General features: G+C 46.1%; 1 protein-coding gene across 5 annotated transcripts in view; it reads left to right on the top strand.

Annotated features, from left to right (window-relative positions):
• Window positions 1-20285, top strand: part of KDM2B (lysine demethylase 2B) — a 118628-nt gene that overhangs the window by 73872 nt on the left and 24471 nt on the right. For all 5 annotated transcript variants that reach the window (XM_027566833.1, XM_027566835.1, XM_027566834.1 and 2 more), the window contains one exon: window positions 43-129. In XM_027566833.1, the coding sequence (XP_027422634.1) occupies window positions 43-129 (87 nt within the window). The remainder of the gene's footprint in view (window positions 1-42; window positions 130-20285) is intronic.

The raw sequence follows: 20285 nt of genomic DNA, 5'->3' as shown, positions 1-20285 counted from the left end.
TCCTGTACCCTGGGCTAATATGGCTCCTTTGCTTGACTACAGAATGTCCTGAAGGAGCACGCGGAGGACGACCCCAGTCTGGCCATCACTGGGGTCCCCGTAGTCACTTGGCCAAAGAAGACTCCAAAGGTAAGACACAGATCACCCACAGCTGGGAGACCGTATCCACTGCTTTTTCACATCTCCTGTAAGATGAATGTCGGCAGCTTTTCAGGGGGAACTCCAGGGAGAGGCCTCCGAGTCCATATGAATGGTGCTGGTGATTTTTTTTCCTTGCAAGTTTTTGTTTTTCCAAGGGGAATCATTTCCCCTTGCTGTGGAAACTGCAGGCAGTGCCCCTTTGTGGTCACGCAGAAAACTGCAGGGAAATGATACCTCACCTTTGCCTGTCACTAGGTGATCTTTCTTCTTTTCCTCCCCTCTCTCCTTGCTTCTCTATCTCCGTCCTTCCTTTGTCCTCCAGCTGCTTCATGGGCTGTTTTCTCCTTTTTTAAAAAAATTTTTATGTATTTGACTGTGTCTGTTTTAGTTGAGGCACGTGGAATCTTTAGTTGCAGCATGTAGTATCTTGTTCCCTCACCAGGGACCAAACCCAGGCCCCCTGCATTGGGAGCAGAGTCTTAGCCACTAGACCACAGTGAAATCCCTGTTTCACCACAGGAAATCTGTTTTCTCCTCTTTTCAAAGTTAACTTTTTTCCTCTTTATAAATGGATCCTTGGGAATTCCCTGGAAGTCCAGTGGGTAGGACTCTGTGCTTCCACTGCAAGGGACACAGGTTCAATCCCTGGTCAGAGAATTAATATCCTGCATGCCTTGCAGTGTGACCAAAAAACAAAAACCATAGGAAGGGTTGATGCTTACCATGAAAAATCTAATCAAACAGGAATGGACAAGGATGCTGAGAAGAGTAGTAGTACTGTCACTGAGAACTTAGTCCTCTACATGCCCTGTTTTATTTAGACTCCCACAATCCAGTGAATAGACTTATGATTTGTTTTACCAATGGGGAAACCGAGGCTTAAAAAGGCGAAGTTACTTGTTAGGTTACTTGGCAGAGCCGAGGATGCAAACATAGGTCTAACTGACGGCGGAGACCTAACTTTCAACCAATACCTGCCCCAGTGTCTTCCGTCCAGAGAAAACCAATAACATCTTGGTGTATCTAGGGTGGGATATATATATGTGAACCCATTCATCTGTCATCAGTCTGTCTTGGCTTCCTCACTTTCTTGAGCAAGTCATATGAGTTCCAAGAGCCTTGCTTCCTCATTTGTAGAAAGGTGTTATACCGGCACCTACTTTGAGTGGTCATTGTGAGGACTAAAAATAACACATGCAGAGTCCATAGGACGAGGGCTGACTCATGGTAAGTTCTCCAAATGTTGGTTGTAAACTAAGCAGCCTTCCTGTTGATGGGTATTTTGCTAATTTCTGATTTTTTACTGTTATAAAAAACACTGAAAGGAACTTTCTAGAACTTTCTCAATCTGTACTGTCCAAAAGGCCATGAGCCATGTGTGGCTATTAAGCACTTTAGATACAGCAAGCTTAAATTAAGAGGTGCTGCTGGTATAATATACATAACAGATTTTAAAGACAATATAAAAAATAACAGTGTACAATACCGCATATATTGATTGCATGTTGAAATTAGGGTTGCCAGATTTGAAAAAGGAAGCTCATTTAAATTTGAACTTCAGATTTTCAGACAATTAAACAGACAGCTTTTTAGTTTAATATGTCCCGTATATTACATGGGATATATTTATGCTAAAAAAGTTCTTGTTCTTTTCTGAAATGTAATATGGCTGTATTTTTATTTGCTGAATCTGGCAACCCTCATTGAAATGATCATATTTGTGTGTTAGTCACTCAATTGTGTCCGACTCTTTGTGACCCCATGGACTGTAGCCTGCCAGGCTCCTCTGTCCATGGAATTCTCCAGGCAAGAATACTGGAGTGGGTTGCCATGCCCTCCTCCAGGGAATCTTCCCGTCCCAGGAATCAAACCTGGGTCTCCTGCATTGCAGGCAGATTCTTTACCATCTGTGACCAGGGAAGCCCGATAATCCATTAAACAAAATGGATTATTAATACTCATTTCACCTGTTTCTTTTTATCTTTTAAAGAGTGGCTTCAAGTACTTATGTGGCTCACATTATGTTTCTGTTGGACATTGCTGTTCTGGGTTATCCTGTTAACCTTTTTGATTATCTTTGATTATCTTCCTAAATGTGGACTTGTTAATGGAGAGAAGGCACCCAATTCCTTGTGGGTGTTGAATTCTGATTCTGTCTGAAGCTTAGTGGGAACTGAAGTGGCCATAGGATTGAAAAGGATTTGCCTCCACATCTTCTACCTTTAGCTCCCCGATCTGTGGACATGCGTGGGGTTTCAGAGCTGACTTTCCCCTAAATGGGCAGAAATATAAATGTCATTTGTCAGATCACAGACTGTACTTGAACACATGGCACCTTGAAATAGCCCAGCCAGGCCCCATGGTTGCTTTGAACTTGTAGAGGAAACCGTGGCTTTGCCTTGCTGCCCGCTTCCCTCATGGTGGAGGAACTGCTTCATGGAATGGATTGGCATTTGTAGAACATGGGCTTCAAAAGGAACCCACTTGGCATTGTTCACTGTAATCTCAGAGTTAATGGAGGTGTTCAGACCAGCCTTTCTGGAGATCACTTCAGGATCATAAATGTGCCCTGTCTTCTGCTTCTAGGCATTTTTTTTTTTTTATTCAAACCTCTGCCCCCTTTCCTCTTAAGGTCTGTAAACAAGAAGCTGGCTTCTGGGGGCAGTAGTTCTTATTGAAGTTTCCTCTGGAGGATTGGTTTATAAGCATGGGACTATAATGCATGGCTGGTGTCAACATGGGTAGGAGAAGTTGGAACCCTTAGGCAGGTTGGGAAAGAGTGGGTGGGAGGGAGAAGAGCGAGCCTTTGACATTTAACAATCCTCATGGTAGCAGGCTTTTCTTTTTTTTTTTTTTTAATCTTATAATAAATAAGACTCCCATACTTTATGGTTCTCCCACTTAAAGTGTATAGTTAAATGTTTTTAATATATTGAAAATATTCAGAGTTGTGGAACCATCCCCACAACCACAATCTTCATTTTAGAACATTTTCATACCCCTTAGAAGAAACTCCATCCGCAGTCAGTTCCCCTTCCCCCAACCCCTGGAAACTTTCTGTCTCCATGGATTTGCCTATTCTGGACATTTCATATAAATAGAATTATACAGTATGTGGCCTTTTGTGACTACTTTCACTTAGCAGAATGTTTCCAAGGTTCGTCTCCATTGTGCATCTATCAGTATTTTATGCCTTTATAGGGTTGAATAATATTCCATTGTACGGATGGACCACAGTCCGTTTATCTGTTCATCTGTCCATGGGCATTTGTGCTCTTTCTCCCTTTTGGCTATTGTGATTGATTCCATGAATAATTTATGTACAGGTTTTTATGTGAAGTTGTGTTTTCATTTCTCTTGGGTAGAAACCTAGGCATGCAATTGGCTTGCTGCTGCTGCTAAGTTGCTTCAGTCGTGTCCGACTCTGTGTGACCCCATAGACGGCAGCCCACCAGGCTTCCCCGTCCCTGGGATTCTCCAGGCAAGAACACTGGAGTGGGTTGCCATTTCCTTCTCCAGTGCACGAAAGTGAAAAGTGAAAGTGAAGTCGCTCAGTCGTGTCTGACTCTGTGCGACTCCATAGAGAGCAGCCCACCAGGCTCCTCTGTCCACAGGATTTTCCAGGCAAGAGTACTGGAGTGGGTTGCCATTGCCTTCTCCATGCAATTGGCTTGCCAGATGGTAACTCTATGAGGAACTGCCAGACTGTTTCCCAAAGTGGCTACAGCATTTTGTGTTCCCCTCGGCAATTACAAGAGTTCCAATTTCTCCACATCTTCACCCAACACCTATTGCCTATCTTTTTTTTTTTCAGTTAAAAAAATTTTTGGCTGCATGTGCCACGCAGCATATGGGATCTTAATTCCCTGACCAGAGATGGAACCCATGCCCCCTGCACTGGAAGCTCAGAATCTTAACCACTGGACACCACGGAAGTCTCATATTGCCTGTCTTTTTCATTAGAGCCATTCGAGTTTTTTTTTCCTATGAATTATTTGAAGTTAATTGTATGAGTTTGCAAGGGCCAGCATAACAAAATACCCCAGACTGAGGGGCTGAAATGACAGAAAAATTAATTTTCTCACCTTTATGGAAGCCAGAAGTCTGAGATCAAGATGTCAGTTGGCAGGATTTATTTCTTCTGAGGATTCTCTCCTTGGTTTATAGATGGCCGTTGTCTCTCTGCGTCTTCGCATGGTCTTCCTTTTGTGCGTGTTCTAATCTCCTCTTCTTATAAGGACACCATTTATACTGGAGAAGGCAATGGCACCCCACTCCAGTACTCTTGCCTGGAAAATCCCATGGATGGAGGAGCCTGGTAGGCTGAAGTCCATGGGGTCGCTAAGAGTCGGACACGACTGAGCAACTTCACTTTCACTTTTCACTTTCATGCACTAGAGAAGGAAATGGCAACCCACTCCAGTGTTCTTGCCTGGAGAATCCCAGGGACGGGGGAGCCTGGTGGGCTGCCGTCTACGGGGTCGCACAGAGTCGGACACGACTGAAGTGACTTACCTTACCTATTACCTCATTAAAGACCTATCTCTAGGGACTTCCCTGGTGGTACAGTGGTTAAGACTCTACGCTTCCACTGCAGGGGGCCCTGTTCCATCCCTGGCCAGGGAACTAGATCCTGCATGCTGCAATTAAAAAAACAAAATGCATGGTGCAATGAAAGAGTGAAGATCCCTTGTGCTGTAACTAAGACCTGTGCAGCCAAATTAAAAAAAAAAAAGACCTATTTTCAAACACAGTCACATTCTGAGGTGCTGGGGGTCAGACTTCAACATATGGATTTGAGGAGGACACAGTTTAGTCCATAACATGTATTTCACATTATACAAAAAGGAATAAATCATATAATAATGAATATCATGATTCCCCCTTCAACTGTAGAAATAAATTATTTCCGGTATAACCAAACCCCCGTGTATTCCTTCTAAATGTATGCAACAGTTCTGAGGTCTTATTGAATTCTTACAATGAGGCTGGGAGGATGGGATTATCTTCATGAGGCAGCTGAAACTGGAGGTTCAGAGAGGTACGATGGTAAGTCTGAGGCCACCCAGCTTATGAATTTAAGGTGTTCATCCCCAGATTTGTCCCTGCGCCTGAGGAACTCTCTCAGACGTGGCGGAGGGCAGGGGGAGGGGCGGCCGGGTGCCGTATTTATGCGTTTCCTGGCTGGTGGGGTTAAGAAGTTAACAGGAAAGGAAGAAGTAAGTACACGACTGACTGCCTGGGCCGCCCAGGTCTCTCGATTCCCAGGTTTGCAGTCCGCTTCCTCCCAATTTGATGCAGGTTGGCTTGAAAGATCAAGGGTGCTCATTGAGGCTGTCAGGATGCGAAGTCAGGAGCGGTCCGGGTCTGTCTCAGGTTACTTAAATAATTAATGCTAAATGATGATTAGCAAGAAATGCTTTGATCTCCCACCTTGCCTCCTGGAGAACAAAGTCCCTTTCTGGAACTGATTAGGTGCCATGAGGTCATTTCTGATGTGGCGTCTTTCAAATCAGAGATGCTACTGAATCACCCTTGGTCACCGTCCCCCCACCCCCACTCCACTCCATTGGCTGTTTTCACCAGTGGTGATGGATTTGTTTTGATCCGTCTATACTCTGGCCACTTCCTTTTATGACCAAGTGGTAAGATTTGGAGCGGGGGGAGGTTGTCTGTGACCTTAGAGCCAAACTGAGGGAACTGAACTACTTTGAGGCCCGACTTCTGACCTCAGCCTTATTAGTGTGTTGACCTCCCTCACAGCAGCCAGACGCTTCTACCGGGCCAGGCTGCAGGTTGGTTCCCAGAAAAGGAAACTGAGGAAGGAGGTGAGAGGAAGCCACGGTTTTCCTGGAAAGAGAACAGGTTGATGCATTTGCTTCTTAATCTCTAGTGGCCAAATCAGGCTGCCTCTTGAATTTCAATTATTGTCAATTTTTCTGGAGTGGAGGAGCAGAGAGGCTGCAGAGTGTACCAAGAACTCTGACAGCGACATGGGGACAGCCCTCTACAGCAGTTAGTGGATCAGCTTCCTTACGGGGACGTCACCGGAACCACGGGAGGAAGACAGACACACACACAGCTGACATCTGTGTCATGCTTCAGTTCTGCTCTTCCCCTTCCTCCATACTTGGGCATTTAGATCTGGGAGGCCTGATAAATCTGGGGTCTCCCCGGAGCATCACACACAGCCTTTCCCTGAAGGATAGTCACCTAAGTCATTAAAAGAGGCCCCCATGTTCCCCCTCCTGTTCCCACTGCCCTGTTCCCAGCTCCTGTCTCCCCCAAGTAATTAAGTTGATGGTGTACAGTTGAGGAGGAGGATAATGCCTGCCATTTATTGTTGCCTGCTCAGGGCCAGATCATTTCCTACAAAGGCCGTGTGGCCTCATGAGGACCCATGCTCAGGCTGGTGACATCTGCTTTACCTGGGAAATGTTTTTTTTTTTTTTCTAAGTTGTTTCCTGGGCTCCCCTGAGACACTCTTATTCATTAGGTGTTGGTGGGGCCTAGGAATCTGCACTTGTTAAATGCTTCACAGGTAATTCTCATGCACAGTGAGGCTGAGCTCTGGGGTCAGGTACACCTGGACTCCTGGCTCTGCCAGTTACTAACTGTGTGGTCATGGGACAGTCTGAGCCTTAGTTTACTCACCTATGGAAAGGGCTCATAGCGCTTTCCTACAAGGTTGCTGTGAGGGGCTGTCTGCAGAATGCCTCTATAGTAGCCCTTCCATCCGGAGAAGGCAATGGCACACCACTCCAGTACTCTTGCCTGGAAAATCCCATGGACAGAGGAGGCTGGTAGGCTGCAGTCCATGGGGTCGCTAAGAGTCTGACTCTACTGAGCGACTTTACTTTCACTTTTCAGTTTCACACATTGGAGAAGGAAATGGCAACCCACTCCAGTATTCTTGCCTGGAGAATCCCAGGAACGGGGGAGCCTGGTGGGCTGCCATCTCTGGGGTTGCACAGAGTCGGACGCGACTGAAGCGACTTAGCAGCAGTAGCAGCAGCCCTTCCATCAGTGATAGCAATTAGGCTTTTTCATAGTTCTGTTAGTAAATAATAATCCCGAATCTGCCCATCTAGAAGGCAGAAATAGAAGACACTGGAGGAGGAGCTGGGTCAGAAGCAGGTGATTAGTTTAGAGACATTCCCCATCTCTACATGATTACTGGCTGATGCAAAAACTCAATCTCAGGCAAGGCCCTGAATGGCTCAATTTCGCGGAGGTAGTCACAGCTGGCATTTCCCTAAAGGGGGCTGGTTTAAGAAACTGGTTCTTTATGCCTTCTGCACTCCACTGGAGGGAGGAACCCTAGGCCTGTGAGCAGAAGGGTAACTTGTCTTAGAATGTGCGTGAGAGCAGCCTTGGAGATCAGGAACAGGCAGCGGGGAGACCGGCAGCAGGGGCTGTAGGGCGGAGAGGCACAATCCAGGACCCCCACCTAGAGTCCCCAGGGCTTCCCTAAGTGACAGCTAAGTCATCTGTGGAGTTTGGAGGCCAGCAGGTTGCCAGGAGCACAGACAGTAAAAACCCCTGATCACAGAATACCCACAAGAGATGGTCTGCTCATTCTGGATAATGTTGCCTCCAACATCAGCAAGAGAAAAATCCCATTGATGGTCAAAGAACGCCACCGTTTCTTAGAAGCTGGGACCCCAGGTCTCTGACCAGATATATGATCTCTGATTCCAGAATCCGTAATCTCTGAACCATATGACTGGGATCCTATCAGAGCCCCCTGCCTTTTTCAGTTGAACCCAACGATGCTCTGTAAATTGAGCCTCTGTTCAACTCCCCTCCGTGACCTGGTGGGAGGGTGCCAGGATGCCATTTCATTTCCTGCTAAGATCCTGACTGATAGACAGACTTCCCGTTTTCTCCTTCTGCTGGACATCCACATTCTACTCTGCATTTTTTAAAATTTTGTTTATTTTTGGCTGTGCTGGGTCTCTCTAGTTGTGGTGAGCAGGACGACTGTTTGTTGCGGAGCACGGGCTCCAGGCTCAAGGACTCAGTAGCTGTGGTACATGGGCCTAGTTGCCCCCAGGCATGTTCGATCTTCTTGGACTAGGGAACCCATGTCCCCTGCAATTTCAAGGCCGACTCTTAACCACCAGGGAAGTCCCTATACTCTGCATTTTGCTGCATATCTGTCTTAAGCTTCCATTAGCTTCTTGAGACTGGAGCTCATCTTATTAATTTTTTTCTCATCCTTTTTTGTATCCTGTCATGCAAGATTGGTCCCAGAAAATGTTCAGTGAATGAATGAACTTGATCGCAAGGTTTCCCCAGAGCTTCTAGAAGATGAAGTTGTAGTCAGTCAGTTCAGTCTCCTTGCTGTCTTTTACCTGCTCTCCAGATGCCTCAGAGTCATCACTAGTGAAAGTAAGCCTCTCTCCTTACTTTAATTTGTGTGTCCCAGTTGCAGCCAATAAAAGAATGGTGAATAGAAGAGCACTATGAAAGGCTCTTGGTCTTCCCTGGACCCTTTTGTCCCTCACATTTAAGCATCTCCCTTCATCCTCTTGGACTTAAAAAGATCTTATCTCTCACCTGGAACTTTTCAGCTATCAACTGTATCATTTTATTGAAACTTTAAGACAGTGATCAGCTGAAATAACCTGTAATTAAAGTCTGCAGCCCAGGATTTCTTTCTTAGTCTGATAACCTGCTTGGCTGTCTGTGTTAATAATGCCAAAGACAAATTCTTGGAAAGCAATCGAGATACCCAGGGCTTTCCTGTCTTTGGTGGAGTAATTAGAAGGCCTGGCTGGCACTGTAAGTGATTGCTTGCCATTATCATGGTTTTATTTCTAGAACAGTGCTCTATCCTTCAGGCTTTTCCTTTTTTTTTTTTTTTTTATCAAATGGCATTGTATATTTCCTGTTTCAAAGGAGGATACTTGATCATTGACGTTGGAAGTAAGTTGTGACAGCCCTCCCCACCCCAACCCCTGCGTGTCTAATCTGGCTTTATCAGGAAGATGGATGTGTGTGCAACCAAGTGATGTTGTCAGATAGTCTGCTCCCCAAATGTAGGTGATCTAGAGAAAAAAGGGGCACAGTTAAGTGAATACAGGTGAAATATTTGCTTTATTTAAGTTTGCTTCCTGTTACAAAAAGGGGAAGAGGAAGTCCATTTGTTGGGACAAGGGGAACTTTAATTATATACAAAGAAAATAGGTAGAAAGTGAAAGCTCTGGTAAAACCTGCTCTAAGTCACTCACCTTCTTCAATGAATGTAAATGACTAAACAGCAAAGCATGTTGCAGGAATTCAGAGATAATCTCCCTTAAAAGAATGATTTTGGGAGGGAGTATTTAAATTCATTTCTCTCTTAGTTAATATTTATGGGACAAGATGGCAGGAAGGGTTGTGTTGGGGACTGCTCTGGGGAAACTTGTTGGTTTGAGTGTACCCAGTTGATTGATTTTTCTTGGGGAGGGTGTTCTTTTATTTCTTTTTACTTATTAGTTTATTTTTTAAAATTGAAGTATAATTGATTTACAATGTTGTGTTCACTTCTGGTGTACAACAGAGTGATTCATTTTTGTATAGTAAATATTACACATTTTTCAGATTCTTTTCCATTATAGGTTATTGCGTGATATTGAATATAGTTCCCTATGCTATACAGTAGGACTTGTTGTTTACTTATATATAGTAGTTTGTATCTGCTAATTCGTAATTCCTAATCTACCTCTCCCCACTCCTTTCCCCTTTGGCAACCATAAGATTTTCTATGTCTGTGAGTCTGTTTTGTAAATATGTGCACTTGTACCATGTTTTACGTTCCACATATAAGTGATATCAGATGCGTTTTGTCTCTCTCTGACTTTCTTCCCTTAGTATAGTAATCTCTAGGTCCATCTTTTTATTTTATCTTTTATCACATTTCCTTAAATTGTGGGAAAGAGACAGCATAAAATTGACTATGTTAGCTATTTTTGGGTGTACTTGAGTGGCATTTTGAGTGGCATTGAGTACATTCACATTGTTGTTAACCATCACCACCATCCGTCTCCAGAACTTTTTCATCATCTGAAACTGGAATTCTTAATCCCTTAAACACTAAATCCCCATTCCCCCATGTTCTACTTTTTTTATCTCTGTGAATTTGACTCTTCTAGATGCCATGTATAAGTGGAATCATACAGTGTTTGTCTTTTGTGACTGGCTCCTTTCACTTAGCATGTCTTCAGGGTTCATCCATGCTGTAGCATGTGCCAGAATCTCTTTCCTTTTTAGAGCTGAATGGTTTTCCATTGTATGTATATACATTTTATTTACCCATTTATCTGTCGATGGGCACTTGGGTCACTTCCACCTTTGGCTGTTATAAATAATGCTGCTGTGAAAAGAGGTGAGTGAAAATCTTTTCAAGTCCTTATTTTCAGTTCTTTTGGGTACATACCTAGAAATGAAATTGCTGGAATCATAGGATAATTATGTTTTAATTTTTGGAGGGGCTGCCATACTGTTTTCCACAGTGACTGCATCAAGCATTCCTATCAACAGTGCACAAGGAGTTCCAGTTTCTCCACATCCTGGCTATTGTTATTTTCTGTTTGTTTGTTTTTCATAATAGCCTTCCTAATGGGTATGTTGTTTTTCAACTAACTTTATTTTTTATGTTCAAGTATTCTTTAGAGTATTACAGACATCATGTCATTCCATCCCTCAATACTTAGGTTTGCATCCCTGAAAAATAATATTTTTCTCCATTCTTGAAATAACATTATTATACCTAGCAAAACTGACAGTTCCTCCTGATGCTGAGTCATATAAATTATCTTTTACAGCTACTTTGTTCAAATCAGGATCCGCTCCAAGAATCTGTTCTTAATTCTCTTTTAATCTTGACCTTTCTCAGAATATTGATTGGTAGAGAAGATGGAACCATGTCCTGAAGAATATCTCACCTTATGCATTTGTCTGATTGCTTCCTCATGGTGATATTTAGCTTTTTCGTTATCTCTTGTAATTTCTGTAAATTAGAAATTAGGTCTAAAGGTTTGGTTAGATTGAAGTTAAATATCATAGGCAGTGGATTAAAGCAATGGTGGTCTGATTATTCCCTCATCATTCAATTACGTTCATCCCTCTTTGCTCCAGAGAATAATCTGGAAGGGAATACATTAGGCCCTTACTTCCATTTACCACTCACTGATGATTTCAACACCAGTTATCATTCTTTTCCTGTATCAATAATTTTCTCAAGAGCTGAAAATAAACCTTTGGGACTCCTCTGGCAGTCCAGCGGTTAAGACTCTACGCTTCACTGCAGGGTGCCATGGGTTCAATCCTTGATCGGGACCTAAGATCCCTCACACTGCACAGCACAGCCAAAAAAAAAAAAAGAAAATGAATCTTTGAAGTATTATCATCCCTCCGTTATGCACTAGCTGGCTTTTTTTCTGCAGTTTTCCCTCATCAATGGGCACTTCCCTTGAATATACTTCCTCCTGAAAAGGCTGCACACATGCTTAATTCTTTCCCTTTAAACACCAATTTTCAAACTAAGGAGTTGGTATAATGGTTGCTTCAAATGGTGACAGATGAGTTTTGTCAGACTTTTTCTATTTTGAGTATCTTGGTAAACTCATGGATTTTCATAGATCCAAGGGGCTTGTAGAGGCAAATTGGCCTGCTGGAGCTGAGCCATTTTTAAAGGAAAGCAAGAATGTACGTGAAGAAGGCAGCCAGAGTATATGTGTGAGAGAGCGTGTGTGTCTCTGTCTGTTCCCCCATCCCTGCTCCCAGCCATACCAACCAGTGTGTATTCACATTTGTTATGCGTCCTTAAGTGAAGCTTTCAAGTGCTGTCAAAGCCCATCAGACCCCCATGGTGACTGTTAGCAGCTCATTTAGGAGGTGATTCAACTATCACCTTGGTTTGTAAGTTTCAACCTGCTCCAGGGCTGAGTGGCTACATTTCCTAACCAGGTTACCTTTCAGGGACAGGAACAAAGATCACTCTTAAATGATACCTGATGAAAAGGAAAAAAAATTATGTGTGTGTGTGTATGTATATACAAATATTTGTTGTATATAAATACAAATATATATACAAATATTGTATATATACATATATACCCAAACACATGTGTATATATATACAGATACACTTTCTAAAAACTTTTTATATTGGAGTATAGCTGATAAACAATCTTATGGCAGTTTCAGGTGGACAGCAAAGGGACTCAGCCATGCATATACATGTATCTATTCTCCCCCAAACTCCCCTCCCATCCAGGCTGCCATGAAACATTGAGCAGAGTTCCCTGTGCTGTACAGTAGGACCTTGTTGGTTATCCATTTTAAATATAGCAGTGTATACATATCCATCCCAAACTCCCTAATACATAATTTTTAAAATTGAAGTAAAATTCAGTTAGCATAAAATTAGCCATTTTAAAGTACCAATTCAGTGACATTTCGTATTTTCACAGTGTTGTGTAAGCATCACCTCCTTCTAAACCCCAGGATATTTTCATCACTCCCCAAAGAAACCCCGTGCCTATTAGAGGGTCATTTTCCATTCTCCCATCGCATCCCCACCCAGCCCCTGGCAATCATGAATTGGCTTTTGGCCCCTGTGGATTTTTCTATTCTGGACATTTTATATAAATGGAATCATACTATATGGTGTGTTTCACTTGGTGTGTTTTCAAGATTCAACACGTTGTAGCTTGTATCACTACTCCGTTGCTTTTATGGCTGAATAACATGCCATTGTATGGATATACCACATTCTGTTTACCTTTCATCGATGGACAGAATTTGATTTGTTTCCGCCGTTTGCCCATTGTGAACAGAGCTGTTAATTTTCCTCCTGTTTTGCCTCTTCACTGTCTGCGTTATCGTCCCATTTTGAGTAAGCTTTGTATTTGGTCTTTTTAAGTCTTTATAACCTGGTCTTCCAAGGTCTTTCTTTGAAGGATGGTGGGATGGACAGTGAGGGGTGCTCTGACTACGAAGGAGACCAAGGGCAAGATTTGGTCTTGTTAAGAAAAATATTTGGGGGGTCTTCCCTGGTGGTCCAGTGGTTAGGACTCAGTGCTTCCATTGCAGGGGGCAGGGGTTTGATCCCGGGTTAGGGAACTAAAATCCCACATGCAAAGTAGACAGGGGGAAAAAAAATTACGAAAGTCCTGCATGAGGGAATTCCCTGGTGATCCAGTAGTTAGGACTCCATGCTCTCACTGCAGGCATACAGGTTCAGTCCCTGGTTGGAGAACCAACATCCCACATACCAAGTACTTCGGAAAAAAAAAAAAAAACAATAAAAAAAATAATAAAAAGTCCTGGTTATAGGCCCAAATTAGGCTGGCATTTTATGTACTTGTAGTCCCTATTTTCTGGGGTGGGAGGTGGGATTGCAAAGTGAATCCATTAATCTTGTATGAATTGTCCAAGCGCTCAGCCTTAACCTAGATTTGTGTAGGGAAATGAATGGAAAGGGAAGTAACTTTCTAAGGTCAGTGATTGAGTTGGAAATGGGATGGATGGCAGGAAACATTTCTCAGATCAGTGCTAGTCACCTGTTAAATTAGTTAATTTTTTAAAAAAATCCTGTGCACAGTCACAAATCTTCCAGTGAATGTAAATATTTATTGGTTGATCTTTGTAATGTAAGGAGACAGTATTAGGAGAAGAACTCTATTTAAGAGAAAGCTTGGTCTCTTTAAAGGAGCCATCTGACAGATATATGTGGGTTTTAAATGCTTGTGGAATGATTCTCCAGGGGCAAAATAAAAAGCAATTAACATTAGTAATTTCCTTAACCGAAATCAGTGCAGCCCTTGGTCTGTCATACAGTGACTCTTTGAACCATAGTTTTATCCAGGCAGCTCTGAAATTAGTCCTAAATTGCTATGTGACACGATGCAAAATTTTTCTTATTTATGTTTTATTAGAAAAATAACTCTCCAAAAGACCTACTTCTTGGGCTGTGAATGGGGAACAACCCATTGAAGAACAGAGAGACAAGTGGTAAAATAATAGTAAAATAACTGAAGCATGCATTCTGTATTGCTTATTAAACATACATTATTACGTATGTTAGGAAGCAACCCTCCAAGTCATTTTTGTTCCTTCTTTAGGGGCATGTTTACAAATGGTGTCCCTTGGTTCAGGAGTGTGCCAGCCAGTTACTGGTCTGGACACGGGAAATGCATTCTTTTTCCCTGTCCTGATCCTCTGGAAAAGACTGTTTCCAAGTTTAGCCATGCCCTTTGTGACATGGATACAAGGAAATGGGGCACATGCCAGGGAGACCCTTCCCTAGGGAGCCCAGAGTCCAGGGGGCATTTATTCAATCTGTCCCTTTCTTACTGGTCCTGGACATGAGGATGGAAAGGACTGGAGGGGACAGCTGCCCTCTCCCTTCCACCTTAGGTCACTGCCCATCTCTGCCCTGGGACAGCCTGCAGTCCCTCAGATGGCTAAGTCTGGGCAAAATCTCTGGGCAGACTGGGATCACTCCTCAAGTCTCATGATCTAATAGGCAGACCAGAAAATTAAATGACATTCAGAGAAAGCGAAGAAGTGGGTGACACTTGTGACTGAGGCAGGCTTGTCTTCCATTTCTTCCTCACTTGGTGAAAATTTTGGACCCTCCTGGCTCAGGGCAAGCACCAGTTGCCCTGATGGCATTAGCTTTGGGGAACTGTTTCTAAGAAAGCCAAAGAAACCTTGGCTAAGTGGAGCTGGGAGACCGTTCAGTTCTTAGGGTCCCTGGAAGAGGAGGTTGAAAGGAAGAAAGGATGAGCCTAAGGCACAATATAAATGCTAAATTTTAAGGTGGTAATTCTGGGCAAGTAAATAATATATTTTGTATATAGTCCAGTACACTATCAATACAAAAGAAACGCTGGGTAGTTGTGTGTACTAGTTAGCTAAAGGAAGTTTTGATCAAGGAGGTAAAGATGCTAAAAGGCTCTTTGCAAGTGTCAGAAGAGGAATTCTTAAGAGGTGTAAGGGCAGTGGCTGCTGGCATGAGACTTGTTAAAATTTGAAGAGGACCCACCACATTGTCATATCTTATTCCTGGCTTCCTCCTTTCACATCAACCTCCACAGATCCATCAGGCAGCAATCTGGTTACCAAAACCATGCCTCCCTGTCCTGAAATTGAATTTGAACTGAGAACACAGAATTTGCAAAATTTAGTCAGGGACAGTTAATTTTCCGCATAAATCTTGAGTATTTCACTTGGATTATTACACTGGTCTCACATGGCATCCTCCTGTCTTGATTCTGGCATTAGTGCAATGTGATTAACAGCCCAGGCTGCAGGCTCCAGCTGCTTATAGGTTCAAATCCAGGTCATTTCACTTCCTAGCAGCCATGTATCTCAGTTTCCTCATCTGTGAAATGGGTGAACGGTAGAACATACCTCATGGGGCTGTCTAAAAGAATAAATGAGATATATCTACACTACACTTAGCATGGGATCTAGCCCTTCAATCATGCTTAGTAAACATTAGCTCCTCTTTTTGCCTGGACCCCTAGAGGGGGTCTCTGGATGGTGTTTTATAAGGAACCCTGGGCTTCAGAGCTACTTTCCAATTTTCTCTGGGCTTCCTCACCTTTTCTCTAGGCTTTCCTTACCTGTGAAGTCAGGGACAGGGGTCTCCAGTGAGGCCCCTTTTAGCTCAGAAATGATGTGACAGAAGGAAGAAAGTTTTGTGTTAGCTGTAGCTTCTGTTCATTAACACTTTCCCTTTCTCTTCTTTGAACCATGATAAATGAGAACTGTCTTTTTACTTCCTTAAATACAGAAGTGAGCTTTTGAGAATTCTCAAAAGAAATCAGCCCAAAGACAGGTCTAAATAATCTTGTACTCCTGCTAGATAATGAGAAAAACCTTTGAGAAGAAGTCCTGTTTCCATACCTCTCTCTTGATATATTGTGCTATTTGTATGTTTCTGTATCCTGGCAGTTTTGACCAATTACAGTGAAGTGAAAGCATGATTAGCTTTTTTTTTTTCAGCCCCTCCTCTTTCTTTAAGGGACTTCCTGCTAGGTTGAGTGGCCCCTGAGAGTTCACGGACTACATCAGATAGAGACTTTAACCAGACAAGGTAGTTTTATAAAGGCTGAGACTTTGAGGGGTGGATTGAGATGGAGGGGGTGTATTCTTTTCAAAACGATGTTTTTGTTGTTAACCTTGAATGAATTGTGAAAAATGTAAGAAGGGAGAAAGGTAATTCAGAAAAGGTATGTTTCAGTAAAGAGCAAGTTGGCTGGGATTTGTTTTCCCCCATAAGTGTCAGTGGTTGTATAAATTTCAGACTTTAAAATCCACTCAGTAAAACTGACATCCCTGTTTATTCACTCTGGCTGACTCCCTGATAGAAACCTCCTGAGTTTTACATCCATCACTCATTTTGCCTTCCTTGAAAGCCCAGGGCATGACCTGCCTGTGGGTCCCTTCTGTTCTCAGAGTGGATTTCATGGCCCATGGCCTGGGCATGAATAACAGTTGGACAACACTGCAGAGTTGGTCACCAGGTTTCACAGCTAATGAGCTTTTTCTTGGGAAAGCCTCAGATTCCTTGGTTGGGCAAACCCTCCCACTTTACAGATGAAGAAACGGGTGCATGTATACATGTTTAGTGTCACCTTGGACATCCTAATTAGATGATGAGTATGCCAGCTACCTAGCTAAGGCAGTCTGGTCCTTAGCTTGAGTTTGGCTGTGGTTTTGATGCTTATAACAGAATTGCTCACTCTAGCTAATGGTCACTGAGCTCTTCCTTCAGAGTAAGGACTACTGGCCTAAGTACCCCCTAGACTTTTTTCTTTTTTTTAAATCAATCTCAATCTGTATTTCCAGTAACAGTTTTCTACAGGAGTGGGCTGCTTTAAGCGTTAGGAATGTTTCCAGTTTAAGAATTTAGAAACCCACACCTTCTGGGCCAGCTTCAGGCACAGCAAGTCTTCTACGAGACTGGGTTCTGGCCTGCCCTCACCCCTTTCGAAAGCGACCCTTGGGCACCTCACCAAAGGGCGGGCTGTGGGTGGGGTCCTGTCCAAGACAGTAGGGCGCCCACCTCAGAGCAGAATGCATTCATGGTGTTCTGTCTGGCAACCACCCAAGTCAGTACTGCTCCCGCCTGTACCACCACGCCGCATTTAACGCTGACTCCCTCGCGACCTGGAAAGGCAAACCTGAGGCCAACGTCAGGGGACCAGCCTAACCGAACTGCTGGCGTCTTGCAGAACTGGCTCCCTAGACCGTACCCAGGCCAGCGGGCCCGAAGAGGGTACGGGACTGCCGGGTTCGCAGGCATATCAGGTCGTGGTCTCAGAGCTTGTGCAAACCCGAGAGTCCGTGTGCCCGCTGCCGGGGCACAGGGACCCGTCCCTGGTGTCGCGTGCAGGGCCGTTCCCCGAGGCCCATGCACCCCGGGGCTCCTGTAAGACACCCCGCAGGACCACACAAAAGACCCCACCCCAGGTCGGGCGTGTATTTCCTGTTAGAGACGCGCGGCGTGCAGCCACCCATGTGCATCCCGCGGCGCGCGGGCCGGGCGGGGCGCGGGGCACGCCCCCACGCAGCCCCAGTCCCCCAGCTCCGGCCGCGAGGGGCCGCCCTCGGCGGGCCCGCCCCCGTGTCACCGCAGGCCGGGCTCCCTTTGTGTGCGGCCCGAACGCCGGGGCCGCGCCATTGGCCCGCCGGCCCGGGGGGCCAGCCCCTTCCTGGCTCGCCTCATGCATATGCATGAGCGCCCCGGCCCTCCCCACGCCAGCCCCTCTCCGCCCCCTCCCGCGCGGGCGTGCGAAGCGCGCGGCGCGGCTCCCTCCTCGCGGCAGCGGGAGCCCGAGCCCGAGCCCGAGCCCGAGCCCGAGCCAGGGCGAGCCGAGCCTGCTCCGGGCGGGCGGCGGCGGCGGCGGCGCCGCTCCAGCCATGTCAGCGCGCGCGAGCCTGGGCCCACCATGAGCCATGGCCATGTCCGTGAGCGCCGAGGACGACGACTATGAATCGGAGCCGGACCAGGTCTGTGGCCCGGGGTGGGGTTGAGGGAGGGACCCGCCACCCGCCGGTTCGACCTCCCGACCGACCGACTGACGCGCCCCGGGCGGCCGCGACGCCGCCGCCGCCACGATGAGGAGAAAGTTTTGCAGTCGCCGCCGGCGGAGCTGCCAGGGCCCGGCCCGAGCGGGGCGTGGAGGAGCGCGGCAGGCCGGCGGCCACCCGGGCGCCGCGGGCCCCGCAGCCGGCCGGGGCAGGGGGCGTGTGCGAGCGTCCGTGCGTGAGGGTGGCTGGCCGTGCCGCGGGGACAATGTGGGCCTCGCCGTCGGGCGGGCCCTGAGGGGCGCGGGCCACGGCCCGCGGGCAAGTTGCGGGCGCCGGCGCGGGCGGCCGGGCGCGCCTCGCCTTCCCCTCGCGCCCTCGCCCGCGGCCCACGCGCGTGCCGGCCGCCCCGGGCGCACCCGAACCTGCAGGCGACGGCGCCTCCTTCCTTTCTGTTTGCAAAGTTGCACCGGGACCCTCGGCCTCTGGGCTGGAGGACGCCCGCGGCCCGGAGGGTGGGCGGCCCGGGGCCCGTGGGCCCGACGGCCCGAGCTTTTGTCTGGGCGCCGCGCGCCGGCCGCCCGCCGTGGGCAGACGGAGACAGGAAGGGGTACGAGGCTCGGGCCGGCGCGGGGAATCCGGAACCCAGCGAGTCCGCTCCGCGGCGGCGGCAGCGGCGAGAGGAAGCCGTGACCCCAGATGGCAGTATTTGGCCTCGGTTGGATCTAGAAGGGAAAGCAACCTCTCTTGGGACCAGGGGCTTGAAATCTGTATAAAACAAAGCCTTGGGTGTGTTTACGGCGTGAAAATTTACTCCGGGGAGATTCGTGTTTAGGAAGCAGGGGAAGAAAGTTGAGGTTTTACGAAGTAGAATCTGCACGGTATTTGAAACAGGGCACCGGCTTGGTAGACTTGTCTGAGGAATTAAGCATTGACGGGTTGAGTTATCGTGTGGGCATGAGACTAGGTGAATAAGATGCTTACTTATAATCCCGGGTGCATTTCCTCAGTGGAATGAAGATGTTTTGGAATGTTCAGGCCAAGATGTAGGAACGTTTTTTTCCTTCTATCAGGCGTGGTTGAGGAAGTACTATATATACTGCACGTAAGTCGTAACACACATATTATTAAGTGGTTTTATGTAACAGAGACGAAGTTAAAGTGCATTTTCTCAGTTTTGCTGGACGTTTTTCAGGCTCATCGTGTATCTTATGATGTGTTCCTGAATCTCACTTGTCTTCTGGATCGGATGAACCCAGAGACAACCCAAGTGGTTTTGCCTTAAAACTTTCATCAGGGCAGAAGCATAGTCTGTGAGGTTCTCAGTTCTTGCTGCTTAGGTTCATACTTCAACTCTTCCTCTGAAAATTTTCAATTCAGTGTGGGTCTGCCCAATCCCTGCCAACAGCATACCCTTCCTGCATCTGGTCACTCATAAGACATCTGTATTCAGTATTGATTGTGTTTTGGTGTGTCGAGTGAGGTTCCTGTTACCTCTTTTGTTTTGGTTTTTAATTTGGCCACACCCTATGGTAGACACTACATGGGACAGGACCTCTGTACGTCTCTGGGCTTAAATCACATTTTCACTTTTTTGCCACTCCTGAGAGGACCCATACTCCCTGTAGGCAGATTTTTCCCCCTCCTGCTCACATCAGTCAGCCTGACTGTGGCACAGTTGTTAGTAACGGAAGTTCTCCAGGTTGCCGTGTTCGCTTTAAGATGATGCTACCACTCAGGAGCATTGAGGGAGATGACCTGTAAGCCAGGCCAGCCAGTGGGCAGAAGGTTTTCCCCAGAGTCCCAATAGAGAAGTTGGCTGTCAGCCACAGACCCTGCATTTGCCAGCCCTCCAGGTCATGGCTCCCTGCTGCTTGCCCTCCCACCCCCAACCCTTTCCTCAGCCCCAGTATTTCTTGGATCTGAGAAGAGCGGCTTCCTCTGAGGCAATTGTGTCTTCCACATGGGAGCCAGAGTCTCTGGATGGAATCTGCAGCTCACAGACTGTAGACCCCGCTCTCCTCTAAAGTCTCCTTCAAGGAGGGGCAGAAGTCTTGGAGTGTGGGCATGCAGGTATGCTTGGTCACCTGCTGCGGGTCACCTGCTGCGTG

Source organism: Bos indicus x Bos taurus, chromosome 17, assembly GCF_003369695.1.
Source record: "Bos indicus x Bos taurus breed Angus x Brahman F1 hybrid chromosome 17, Bos_hybrid_MaternalHap_v2.0, whole genome shotgun sequence".
In the NCBI taxonomy this organism is placed as follows: Eukaryota; Metazoa; Chordata; class Mammalia; order Artiodactyla; family Bovidae; genus Bos; species Bos indicus x Bos taurus.
This window is presented reverse-complemented; position numbering and strand designations above follow the sequence as displayed.